At 39.7% G+C, this 14,059-nt stretch overlaps 1 protein-coding gene across 2 annotated transcripts in view; it reads left to right on the plus strand.

Annotated features, from left to right (window-relative positions):
• LOC120860696 (oxidation resistance protein 1) overlaps nt 1–14,059 on the plus strand; it is a 459,170-nt gene that overhangs the window by 198,185 nt on the left and 246,926 nt on the right. For both annotated transcript variants that reach the window (XM_040236445.1, XM_040236447.1), the window contains exon 3: nt 3,855–4,051. In XM_040236445.1, the coding sequence (XP_040092379.1) occupies nt 3,855–4,051 (197 nt within the window). The remainder of the gene's footprint in view (nt 1–3,854; nt 4,052–14,059) is intronic.

The raw sequence follows: 14,059 nt of genomic DNA on the forward strand, positions 1-14,059 counted from the left end.
GATTTCTTTCAGTAAAATGTAACACCTTTCCTTTCGGTTCCTACTCCTTCATACCGCCTCTCCCCACCGACCCCCCCAAAAAAACTTGCTTTATGCTGAAACTCATTTGATCTTGAAATAAAGTTTGTAAAATGCACTATAGAAAATTAACATTTCTGTAGGTGAAAATGGTCAAATATTGGTGATTTCTTAGAGTTTTTATGGTTTAATATATTTTTAGTGTAGTCTACATCTTTGTATGCCTAACTGTGCTTCTCTGGAAAACCACATTGGAACAAATCAAAGTTGTTGCCTCGATAATCTTCACCTTATTTCTTAACTTATTAATCTTAATGCTGCTCATAGTACTACTGTAACTTTTAGCTACAGTGCATAAACTCCAGACTCAGACAAGAATGATGATGTTGGAGGACCACGGCATTAATAAGTACATAATCCTGTGCAAAGTAAACCCCTGTTTGCTCAAGTATGTGGTACTCTAAGTGATTTTTGGTGTTGACTCCTTGAAGGTCATTGCATGCAGCTTGCTTAACTTGGAGATACAGCCTTCAACCTGATTTCAGCAAAGCAAACAAAGTGTTTTAATATGCAGTCATCATGACATGCCCCCTTGGATCAGACCCTCTCCTGGCCTCATTCTTAAATGACCCTGAAGCTCTATATAATCTGTCCTCTTTCTCCTGTGCCCCATCTTGTAGATGGAGGGCATTTTGTTGACCTCATCTCCTGCTTGTCTCCTCCCGTCACTTTGTTCCTCTAACGCAGAAAAACAAGTTCCCCATTTGCTGAAATACTGCTCCGCAAATTGCTCACGGCTTCTTCCTTCAGATCTCTTCTCAAAAGTCTGATGGTCCGAGAGCCCTCCATTGGCTCTCCTTTATGTAACAATATGCTTGGACACTATTGTTTGCTATCCCTTTTACTCTATTTTAATCACAGCATTTTTTCACCACCTGATTTGTTATATATTGGTTTGTTTTGTTACTTATTACTTGTCTTCCTCCATGAGAATGAGGTTACCATGATGGCAGATATTTTGCCCCTTTGTGTTCGCTGTGTGTTCCTGGTCCCCAAAATATTAGCTGATGCAAAGTAGCCTTTCAGGGAATGAATGAATAGCCCCTTTCAGTTCATGGAAAGCAGGAGGACGAGGTACAGCCAACCCAGTGAGGAAAGGATTCTTCTTTAGATTCACTCTACTCTGGCCGTCTTTGGGAGGCTAGAGGCAAGACTTTCATTCTGTTTCTTTTTATTTGCTGCTTTGGGGCAAGCAGCTATTCAGTAACTATATATAATCTTGATTTTAAGTGAATAAGTTAAAAATTCAGCCAATTTCCAATGGAGACTCTATTGGAGTGTACTGTATACTCAGAAAAGATGCAGAAACCGTAGATGATTAGATTTTCACGAAGTAAACACATCCTGGTACCCAGAACCCAGATCAGGAAACAGAGCAGTCCCAGAGTCCCAGAAAACCATTCCTGTCTCTATCAGTGTAATGTGGTATGCTCAGTTGCTCAGTCATGTCCAGCTCTTTGCAACCCCATGGCCAGGCTCTTCTGTCCATGGGATTTTCCAGGCAAGAATACTGGAGTGGGTTGCCGTTTCCTTCTCCAGGGGATCTTCCCAACCAGGGATCAAACCTGTACCTCCTGCATTTGCAGGTGGATTCTTTCACACAGCACCACTTGGAAAGCCCGTCAATATAATAACTCCCCACTATCCACACTTTTAGTAGCAGAGAGAGTTTGATAGTTTATCTGAACTTTATATAAATTGAATTCCATAGCATGACCCTTTCTCTGTCTGTCTCCTTTTGCTCAATGTTATTTTTATGAGACCCATCCGTGTCATTACAAGCAGGTATAGTTCTTTCATTTCCAGAGCTATATAAAATTCCATTTTATAAGCATTATGCAACATAGTTACCCATTTCTACTGTTGGTAAGACGTTTGGGCTGTTTTTGATATTTATGTATTCATAAATAGTGCTTCTATGAATATTCCTGATTGGGCCTTTTGGTGAATATGTCTGTATTTGTGTAGGATAAACACTAAGAATATAATGAATGACTCAGAAGATGCATGCCTTCAGCTAAGATCGTGGCAGGAATTTGCCCAGATTGGTCTGCACCGTCAATGTCCCAGAATTCCAATTGCTCCTTATTACTACATGGCATGGCATGTCTTTGACATTTTAGCTGTTCTGGTGGTTCTATTTTGAGTGTGAAGTGGTCTTAATTTATATTTCTCATGACTAGTGCTGTCGAGCACTTGTTAATATATTTGTTAGCAATTTTCATAAAGCCAGTCAATTTTGATGAATATTAAGTAGATCACATAGGTAGTATATAAACCACTCCATCCTAAAGGAAATGAGTCCTGAATTTTCATTGGAAGGACTGGTGCTGAAGCTGAAACTCCATTACTTTTATGTCTGATGTGAAGAACTGACTCATTTGAAAAGACCCCGATGCTGGGAAAGATTGAGGGCAAGAGGAGAAGGGGGCAACAGAGGATAAGATGGTTGGATAGCATCACTGACTCAATGGACATGAATCTGAGTAAGCTCTGGGAGTTGAGGATGGACAGGGAAGCCTGGCGTGCTGCAGTCCATGGGGTCACAGAATCAGATATGACTGAGTAACTGAACTGAACTGAAATATAGTGGATAGCCTACGGGTGATAATTAAATGACTAAATTTGAATAAACACTGCTTTCATTAAAGAATCGTTTACTAATTGGCATATTCTATTCCTTTAACAAAGATTTTGCTCTGATAAATTCAATTTAATAAAGGCTTGTTGAGAGCTCATTATGAATAACTTCCCATGCAGAATGGTGTCAGGCCACCAAGGTCTGTGTCATAGAAAGTGTCCAAGAGAAGGACACATCTAAGCCAAGTGTAGAAGCAGGAGCAGGGTCTAACCAGTGGGGCAGAAAGTGGAGCTAATACACTGGAAAAGCTTGACTAAAACCTGGAGGCGTGAAGTTTTATGAAACTTTTAGGGAATTGCAATTGTGCAGGTATGATTACCATAACTGATAAAACTGTCAACTAGTTTTCTCTAGGGAATTAAGGCTTGAAAAATGACACTTAACATTAGCCTCCCAAAGTACCAAGCACCAAGGGTATGCTGGGCTTAGGGTTCAGTTATGTTACAAATATCAGGTTGTGTAGCTTGAAGTATTTGAATTTAAGGCATATCACTTACCAATTATTTTTACACCAAGAAAAATGTTCTCGTGCTCACGTGGCCTTTTGCTTTTCCTGTTAGACCTGATGTCCACTCTCTAAAGTTTAGGAGGAGCAGTAGTATACTTACTGTCATTAAAAGTATCTGGAGAAACAGTATAAACTCTATAATTTTTCCAGCTAAGATGCTGTTACCAATGAAACAGAAAAGTACTGGCAGGCTCTAGTTATACAGATAAACATTTCATTATTCTTCTGGGGGTTACAATTATTTGTTTCTAACTAATGTTTTACTGTGACATTAAAAAATACTCTGTTCAAAACTTCAAGCAATTGCTCAAGGCATTGTGTTTATCTGAAGCCAGATTTTAGTTTGCTATTCGAACAGTTAAAGTCCTTTATCACCTTACATTTGAATGTATTTTAATAAAATGTTCTGATTAGAAGATCTCCTCCCCTCGACTAGTTTCAAAAATATTTGAAGGATTTAAAATAGTGTAGGGAAGATCTGTAATTTCTGAATAAACCTTGTTCTCTTTCAAGGCCAACTGTAGCTCAGTTGTTGAAAAAAAATTATGATGGAGATAAATGTGAAAAAAAAAATTGTGTCTCTCTATGGAGTCAGGAGTTATCACATGTGGTATGCTCTACCTGTAGGTTGAAGAAAAAGTCCCAGTCGGTGGATATTACTGCTCCAGGGTTCAACCCTTTGGCTGGTGCAGGAAAGCAAATGCCACAAGCCAGTAAGCCCCCGGCACCCAAGACGCCCATCATTGAAGAAGAACAGAACAACGCAGCAAATTCCCAGAAACATCCTTCCCGAAGAAGTGAGCTGAAGAGGTTCTACACCATTGGTGAGTACCATGATTTATGCAAATGAGTAGATGAGGTCTCTCCAAGCAGAACAGTGAATGTAAGGTGCTGTGGTTAATGTCCCCTTGTTTATATAATATACATAACTGTTGCTCAGTATCCATGGGGATTGGTTCCAGGACCCCTAAAGGACACCACAGCTGAGGATGCTCAAGTCCTTTATATAAACCAGCATTATATTTGCATAGAACCTACACACATCCTCCCATATTTAAATCATCTCGAGATTACTTATAATACCAAATAGAATATGAATGCTATGTAAATAGTTCTGGGTGTAAAACAATTGCAAGGGTTTTTTTTTTTTGTTTGTTTGTTTTTGGAACTTTCTAAATTTTTCTCCCCAAATATTTTCAATCCTTGTTTGGCTGAATATGTGGATGTGAAACCAGATACAAAGGGGCAACTGTATTTCTGGTGGTTTTCATGGACATTTTCTCATGCAGCCTGAACATAGAGTTGGAAAAATACCACAAGCCTCCAGCAAAGTTAAGTAGGAGAGTAGGCCTGAAGACTTTCTATATCCTGCCTAACAGAAGTAACTTGCATATATATATATGATTTTCTAAGTTTTAAGCTTATGTGCTGATATTTTCATTTTTGCCAGTCTTTAGCCAGTGCTGTTCTTTTTGTGGGTTTTGGTTTTTGTTCTTTTCATTCTCCCTCCAGCCTCTCAAGTGGCTGACTCTGTTCTGTCAGGTTGTTGAGGCGGTGGTTGATGTCAGCCTATAACTAACAAAGCCACTAAGAAAATAGAAAATTATTGCATTCTGAAGAAGGACGAATTATGTTGTAGGTCTGTTTTCACCTTGCACATTACTTTACATTCAGTTCAGTTCAGTCGCTCAGTCATGTCCGACTCTTTGCGACCCCATGAATTGCAGGACGGCAGGCCTCCCTGTCCATCACCAACTCCCGGAGTTCATTCAGACTCACGTCCATCGAGTCAGTGATGCCATCCAGCCATCTCATCCTCTGTCGTCCCCTTCTCCTCCTGCCCCCAATCCCTCCCAACATCAAAGTCTTTTCCAATGAGTCAACTCTTTGCATGAGGTGGCCAGAGTACTGGAGTTTCAGCTTTAGCATCATTCCTTCCAAAGAAATCCCAGGGGTGATCTCCTTCAGCATGGACTGGTTGGATCTCCTTGCAGTCCAAGGGACTCTCAAGAGTCTTCTCCAACACCATAGTTCAAAAGCATCAATTCTTCAGCGCTCAGCTTTCTTCACAGTCCAACTCTCACATCCATACATGACTACTTTAAAAACCATAGCCTTGACTAGACGGACCTTAGTCGACAAAGTAATGTCTCTGCTTTTGAATATACTATCTAGGTTGGTCATAACTTTTTACTTTACATTGGAGAGAGTGAATCACATCCAAATCCCACTGTATGATAAGGTAGTAGGCTAGGGATAGGGTCTGTCCACTTTCAGTTCAGTTCAGTTGCTCAGTCGTGTCCGACTCTTTGCAACCCCATGGACTGCAGCACTCCAAGCTTCCCTGTCCTTCACCAACTCCCGGAGCTTGCTCAAACTCATGTCCATCCAAAATTTGCTGTACACCCAGAACTATGTATATAGCATTCATATTCAGTATTATAAGTAACCTATCTACATTGTGTCCCTTTTTCCAAAGTAGAAAAATATCCTATAATTCTGAACTTCAACACCTAAATAAAGTGTTTGAGATAATACAAATAAGTTGCATTGCCCACTTTTCTGTACCAGTGTTTGCTTATCATATCTTTGACCTTGATTTCTACCTCTCAATAACAATTTCCAATGTGTTCGGTCTAATTGAGACAAGAGTTGCTAGACATATATATGGTAGAGGTCATGCATGGGGAGATGAGATGAATTTACCCAAGAAGATGATGGATGCAGCGGTGTTGCTTATTATTTCTTGGAGAGATTTAGTCATCACTGAAAACCCTAACAATAGATGCTGTTGACTTAATGGTTTTACCAAAGTTACATCAAAGGGCTCATATTTTACATGGTATCCAGTACCCCTGCGTTCCCAATATGGGACGTTTGAATTATTTTTCTCAGACATTTTAGTGTCTCTATCTAGAAATGTAATCATATCAGATTTCTGATTCTGATTCCCACGCCAGTCTTTTGTGTGACTTTGTGCAGTCATTCTACTCTGTGTTTGGGTTAAATTACTTCCTTCACACTTAAACAGATGCCTCCATGTATGTCTAGTTGTATTCAGGATTTGGCGCCTAAGACCATGCTTTCTCTTCCCGTTATGTCTTCTTCCTATATCTGCTCTCAGGTTTCCTCTCTCCAGATGAAGCTATTTGTGTCTTACTTTTTTAATGGGTGTCTTTCAGGATGTCAGTGGTCACCTGTAATGAGACTTGATATAAGAGAGAGTAGACAGGCACATATTTCCATTTGTAAACCTTATAATAGCAGAGTTCTAAAAAGCAATCAGCTGCAAAAGCCCATGACATTTACATAACTGCCTCTCCATTTCCCAGTGTCCTCTCCTTCCATCTTTCAACATGTCCACAACCATCTGCTGCTTTTCTGATTTATTAACCAGCTAAGATGACAGTATTTTTCCTTCAGAAAACAAAACTTATCTTACAACTTCAATATTTCTTAAAGATGAGAACATGAGGGCAAAAAATTGACCAGCTTGGTCAAAGGAAATAAAGGAAAATTAAAGTCTAAATCGTAAGTTTGAATTGCAGAAAGATGAACGGTCTTATTTTAAATAGCCCTGCCACTAGTGAATGGTTAAGTATTAGATTTGCAAGAATTTTATTCATAGCTATTGTCAGTGACATGTCTGTATGTTAAAATAGACATAAGAATTGTTAACTTTCCTTTGTTGATATCACCCTTCTACTAATTTGGACCTGGAGACATTTTCAAGGTTGAAATATTAGCAACCATGTAAATCACCTGTGTTGAAAGATGATTTTTCAGAACAAGTCTATTTAGTATCCCTTAGTAAATGTGTTGGTGATAAACAACAACAACAATTGTAATTGCCATGTATGAGTAATTCTCAATACCAGGCATAAGTTAAGTTCCTTCTCTCTCAGTTGATCTTCACAACTCTTCTTAAGTACTGTAGTCTCTGTTTATGGATGAGAGATAGAACCTTAAAGGAATTAAAGAAAAAATTGTGAGCCAGAGATAGCCAACTCTGTGAATGAAATTAACCTTCTCATGACATTTTAGCATTAGCCTCTGTGTCACTCAGAATGATACCAACCCCCTCGACAAAAAGGTGAGCCAAAAGAGTTTCTATTGAGAATATAGTACAGTGATATTTTTACTGCAATCCCCAGATAATTTCACTTAAGTTAACCATGCCAACTAACCCATCCACTGGCCAATATGCCCTTTTATTTAAAGATATTTTTTGGTATGGTACATATATACAATGAAATATTGCTCAGTCATAAAGGAATAAAATAGTGCCATTTCCAGAAAAATGGAGAGACCTGGAGACTGTCATGTAGAGAGAAGTAGGTGAGAAAGACAAAAACAGTATTGAATAATGTCACTTATATGTGGAATCTAGATAAGTGGTGCAGGTGAACTTATTTGCAAAGGAGAAATAGAGACATAGATGTAGAGAATAAACTTATGGTTACGAAGCGGGGAAGGGAGGGATGATTGAATGGGGAGATTGAGACTGACATATATACTCTACTACGTATAAACCTAGACAGCATATTAAAAAGCAGAGACATTACTTTGCCAACAAAGGTCTGTCTAGTCAAAGCTATGGTTTTCCTAGTAGTCATGTATGGATTTGAGAATTGGACTGTAAAGAAAGATGAGCACCAAAGAATTGATGCTTTTGAACTGTGGTGTTGGAGAAGACTCTTGAGAGTCCCTTGAACTGCAAGGAGATCCAACCAGTCCATCCTAAAGGAAATCAGTCCTGAGTGTTCATTGGAAGGACTGATGTTGAAGCTGAATCTCCAATACATTGGCTACCTGATGGGAAGAACTGACTCATTTGAAAAGACCCTGATGCTGGGAAAAATCAAAGGCAGGAGGAGAAGGAGACGACAGAAGACGAGATGGTTGAATGGCATCACTGACTCAATGGACTTGAGTTTGAGCAAGCTCCAGGAGTTGATGATGGTCAGGGAAGCCTGGCATGCTGCAGTCAATGGGGTCGCAAAGAGTCACACACCACTGACTGACTGAACTGAACTGATGTATAACATGCACTTCTCTGATGGCTGAGCGTATAAAGAACTTGCCTCAGTGCAGGAGACTCAAGATGCGAGATCGATCCCTGGGTGGGAAGATCCCCTGGAGAAATGGCAACCTGTCCCAGTATTCTTGCTTGGGAAATTCCATGGACAGAGGAGCCTGGTGGGCTATACAGTTCATGGGGTTGCAAAGAGCTGGATATGACTGAGTGTGCACACACACACACACACACACACATGTATAAAATAAATATCTAATGAGAACCTAATATATAGAACAGCTTCTAAGCTGCTAAGTTGCTTCAGTCGTGTCTGACTCTGTGGGCCCCCATAGATGGCAGCCCACTAGGCTCCTCTGTCCCTGGGATTCTCCAGGCAAGAATACTAGAGTGGGTTGCCATTTCCTTCTCCAGTGCAGGAAAGTGAAAATTGAACGTGAAAGTCGTATTCGACTCTTAGCGACCCCATGGACTGCAGCCTACCAGGCTCCTCCGTCCATGGAATTTTCCAGGCAAGAGTACTGGAGTGGGATGCCATTGCCTTCTCCATATAGAACAGGGAATTCTGAAAAACTAAAATTTAGGCAACTCTAGGAACTCTAGGAAAACTAAAGAGGGGATTATGTGTGTAACTAATTTACTTTTCTGTACAGCAGAAACTCACACAATATTGTAAAGCAACTATACTCCAATAGAAATTAAAAAAAAACAAACATAGCTTTCAGTGCCTCAACTTATGACTCACACAACTGGAAAAACCCTCTTGTGGCTAAGTTGACTACTACATTTAAATTTAGCGATGAAGTGTAGTACTATACGTCAGTGATTACAAAAATTCAAGCAATAATTCGGGGAATTTTTAAATTAAAAAAAGAACTTCAATTAAAAATAAATGACATTTTAAAAAAGAGCTAAAACTTTTTTGGAATTATTTAAGTGTCCCTTAGTGGCTGAGTGGCTGCAGTAGCTTTTCTAGAAATTTCTTTTGATCTCTCAGCTTTTATCCCTCATGAACTTGTTTATGGATCTACTTCCTATTGAGAGAACGCTAGGAAAGAGGAATTATTGCCTCTTTGTGTAGGCAGTAGATTCAGGTCCTTAATTATTCCTAATAGCAGAAATATATTAAGCCTATTATAGCAGCCAAAACATGGCACAGCATAAATTCGTTACTTTTTGTAGGAGAATAATTCATCTTACAAGAAGTGTAATAAAATTTTGTTGTTTTGAAATAAGTAGGGGAAAAGCTTTTCTCTTTCGATGTGAGATATATGAGTCTTTAGCTAAACTAAAACAATTGTAATCACCGAATCAGGACTGTGGCTAAAGAAAGAGCTTTCTCTGTGCTGCTTCTGTCACTAAGTGTACAGTCTTGCACAGTTATTTACCAACACTTGACCTTAACTTTCTCATCTGTACAGTGATAGATTTAGAGAAAACTGGTCTTTCTATTTTTTTTCTCTTGCACTCTTTATTTTACAATTGACCATGTGAAATATTGTATACATTTTCTATTGCAATGAAACAAATGACCACAAACTTAGCTGTTTAAAACAACACCCATTTATCAGTTCATAGTTGTATAGGTCAGAAGTCCACACGCATGCCTAGGTTCTCTGCTCAGGGTATATCTACAAGGCTGAGTTCTTGTCTGCAGATTGGTCCAGCTGGGGAAAAATAGATCTCCAACAAAAGGAATAAATGCTTCCAAGTTCATTCCTTTTGTTGCCAGAATTTACTTCTTTTCCTTTGTAGGACTGAGGTCCTCTTTTCCTTGTTGGCGGTCGGCTGAAGCTTCACTCTTAGCTTTCAGAGGCTCCTCTCTTCACATGTCATGTGGCCTTTTCCATCTTCAAGCCAGTAACTGCATGTCAGATACTTCCCATAATGCATCTCTGACTTTCTCTCCTTGGGCTTGCAAGAAAGCTGTCTGCCCTTAAAGGGCTTATGTAGTTAGGTCAGGGTCACAGAGATGATCTCCATATTTAAAAGTCAACAAAAGCTAATCATGGGAGTGATGTCCATCACCATCACAGGCCTGGGGATCACAGGAAGGGTGAGAGGGGTAAGAAATATTGGGGACTATCTTAGCATTCTGCCTAACGCATTTTACACCACTTACCCCATGCACACTCAACCACAACACAGCTGAAAAAATTTTTCAGAAAACATTTCTTTTCTCTTCATTCTGATTGTTATTTTCTCATGTTTTAAATGCAGTCATTTAAATTTAATGTAGTTGTTTAATTTAGCTCACTAAATTGATTGCATGTTCTGTTAAGGAGCTGTGACCTACAACTGGGCTAGATATTTGAAGTTCTTCACATACTTAAAATTCTGTGATTATTTTTCAACGAAAGTGCTAATTAGAACTAGAATAATACAACATTAAATTAGTGGACTAGCTCTAATGGCTAAACAGATGAAAATGGAATAGAGTTCTTCCCTACTCTAATTTTTGTTCGTGCTCAATAAAACCATTTGAGTTTGGCAGTTTAAATGAGGAAACTGCATAGCCTCCAAAAACATAGTCCCTACTTAAAAATGGAAGATGAGGGAATTCCTTGGTGGTCCAGTGGTTAGGGGTCCAAACTTTCACTGCCAAGGTCCTAGATTTGCTTTCTGGTCAGGGATCTATGATGCCACAAGCCTCATGCTGTGTCCACAAAGAAGAAGAAGAAGAAGAAGAAAAAAACAGATGGAAGATGAAGTCAAATAATAGACTCATATTTTTCTTACTCCATGTATTTGCTACCTTTAATTCAGAGAACTACATGCAAGGACTTCTGAAAGAGCTGTAAAGTAGGCGTAGAGGTAGTGAAGAAGGCTAAGCACACAGGATCCCAAAGTGTCCCATCGCTCCCTAAGCTGAGCTTGTATGGTCCAGGTAATATTTGTTTCTTGGTTCAGAGTCTTAAAGCCAAAATTCCAGCATCTGTGACTGTTAGTAAAAGGTGCTCATTTCTTTCCATTCTGAGATTTTTTTCCCTTGAAAGTTAGGAAGTGGAACAACTCTTGAATAGATGCTCTGTACTCAGAGTCATTCATTGACACACCAAATGCTGATTAATCTCCGGTCGGACCTTGCTATGGGAGGCTTATAGCAGATGCTGTTCAGAATAAAAAGAGTAAAACAGAGATCTCTGCTTTCAAGGTGTTTACTGTGGTGTGGGGGGCTTGGGGGGGGAGGGAGTGTCTGGTTAAAGCAGGCATGTCATTGAGGAGAACACAGGACAGATGCCCCCCAGTGCCATGGTGAGGGGTGGGGTGCAGAGGGGAGATGAGAGAGGAGCAGGAAGGCCAGAGGAGGTTCACTCCAAGTGCAGTGGAATCCAAAAGATGGACAAGTCACATCAGATTGTAAAAACACAGGGGCTCTTCATTGACTGCATAGATCCGGCCGCTATTCATCCTCCACTGCCCTTGTTTATCAGCTGCCTTGCATCTGGCACTTACCTGTCTTCCTTATCTTCTTGTATTGTCTGTCTCCATACCAAGTGTCACTTCTTATGAGGAGGGAAGGATGCCATAAATTTCACTAATCCCAGCACCTAGTTCAGTGTGAGGCACACAGTAAGTGCTCAATGAACTTTAGGGATGGGACAGAGGAGTGAGAGAGCGGTGCTGTGGGAGGTGGTGGTGAGGATCCTTGCCCTTCTCAGTGGAGGAAGAGGGAGGACACCTGTTAAAAGTTCAATTTAAGGAAGAGCTTTGAAAACTCAGTGCATTAGAGAAGGATTGGAACCCCTGCTGTAAGGAGCAGTGAATAAGATCATACAACCTTGACATCTGTTAGAAAATAAAAAGTTTAGAGTTAGCAAAGCCCTCATTTTTCTTTTTTTTAATTGCAACATAATTGATTTATAATGTTGTGATAGTTTCTGTTGTACAGCAAAGCAACTCAGTTATACATACTTCTTTTTTTCAGTTTCTTTTCTTTTATACTTTATTACAAGATGTAGAATATAGTTCCCTGTGCTATACAGTAGGGCCTTGTTGTTTATTTTAGATATAGTAGTGTGTATCTGTTAATCCCAAATTCCTAATTTATCCCTCCCCCAACCTTTCCCCTTTGGTGAAAGTGAAAGTGAAGTCGCTCAGTCGTGTCTTACTCTTTGCAACCCCATGGACTATAGCCTAGCAGGCTCCTCTATCCATGGGATTTTCCAGGCAAGAGTACTGGAGTAGGTTGCCATTTCCTTCTCCAGGGGATCTTCCCGACCAGGGATCAAGCCGGGCTCCCACACTGTAGGCAGACGCTTTACCATCTGAGCCACCAGGGAAGTCCTTTCCGCTTTTTTAACCACTGTGAGTCTTCTATGGCGGAGAAGGCAATGGCACCCCACTCCAGTACTCTTGCCTGGAAAACCCCATGGACAGAGGAACCTGGTGGGCTGCAGTCCATGGGGTCACAAAGAGTCGGACACGATTGAGCGACTTCACTTTCACTTTTCACTTTCATGCATTGGAGAAGGAAATGGCAACGCACTCCAGTGTTCTTGCCTGGAGAATCCCAGGGACAGGGGAGCCTGGTGGGCTGCTGTCTCTGAGGTCACACAGAGTCGGACACGACTGAAGCGACTTAGCAGCAGCAGCAGGAGTCTTCTATATCTGTGAGTCTGTTTGTGTTTTGTAAATAAGTTAATTTCTATCATTTTTTTTTAGATTCCACATATAAGTGATATTATATGATATTTATCTTTCTCCTACTTTGCTTAATATGATAATCTCTAGGTCATTAGTGTTGTTGCAAATGGCATTATTTCATTCATTTTATGGCTTTATTCCGTATATATATATACACATACACACACACACACACATACATACATATACTACATTTTCTTTATCCATTCATCGATGGACATTTAGGTAGCTTCCATGTCTTGGATATCGTAAATAACACTACATTGAACATTGGGGTGCATGCATCTTTTCAAATTAGAGTTTTTGTCTTTTCCATAGATGTGGCCAAGAATGGGATTTTTGGATCATATGTTAACTCTGTTTTTAGTTTTCAAAGACCCTCCATACTGTTGTCCATAATGGCTGCCCCAATTTACATTCCCATCAACAGTGTAGGATGGTTCCTTTTTTCCACACCCTCTCCAATATTTATTATTTGTAAACTTTTTAATTATGGCTGCTTTGACTGTCGTGAGGTGAAAACTCATTATAGTTTTAACTTGCATTTCTCTAATAATTAGCAATGTTGAACATATTTTCATATGGCTGTTGGCCATTTGTATGTCTTCTTTGGAGAAATGTCTATGTAGGCCTTCTCTCCATTTTTTTGATTGGTTTGTTTGGTTTTTGTTTTTATGTTGAGCTGTATGAAGTTTTTGTATATTTTGCAAATTAAATCCTTGTTGGTTGCATTGTTTGAAGAATATTTTCTGCTGTTCCTTAGGTAGTCGTCTTGTTTTATGGTTTTCTTGCTATGCAAAAGCTTATAAATTTGATTAGGTCCCATTTGTCTATTTTTGCTCATATTTCTTCTGCCTTGAGAGACCAACCTAAGAAAACATTGCTGCTAATTATGTTAGAGAATGTGGTGCCTGTGTTCTCTTCTAGGAGTTTAATGGTGTCATATCTTATATTTAAAGCCCTTTTTTAAATTACTTACACTATTTAAATGCTCTTTGCAAGTTCAAGGAGAAGACAGAAAAGGGTTGAGTTTAGCCTTCCCAGGCTCCTAGCTCTGCAGGATTTCCAAACAGGGCCAGTAGGGGACTCCTTGGCCAACAAGTGTCTGAATAATGCCTCTAGAACTTTCTTTTAGTTGAGACTTATGTTC

This window comes from Oryx dammah, unplaced genomic scaffold (assembly GCF_014754425.2).
Source record: "Oryx dammah isolate SB20612 unplaced genomic scaffold, SCBI_Odam_1.1 HiC_scaffold_11163, whole genome shotgun sequence".
Classification (NCBI taxonomy): Eukaryota; Metazoa; Chordata; class Mammalia; order Artiodactyla; family Bovidae; genus Oryx; species Oryx dammah.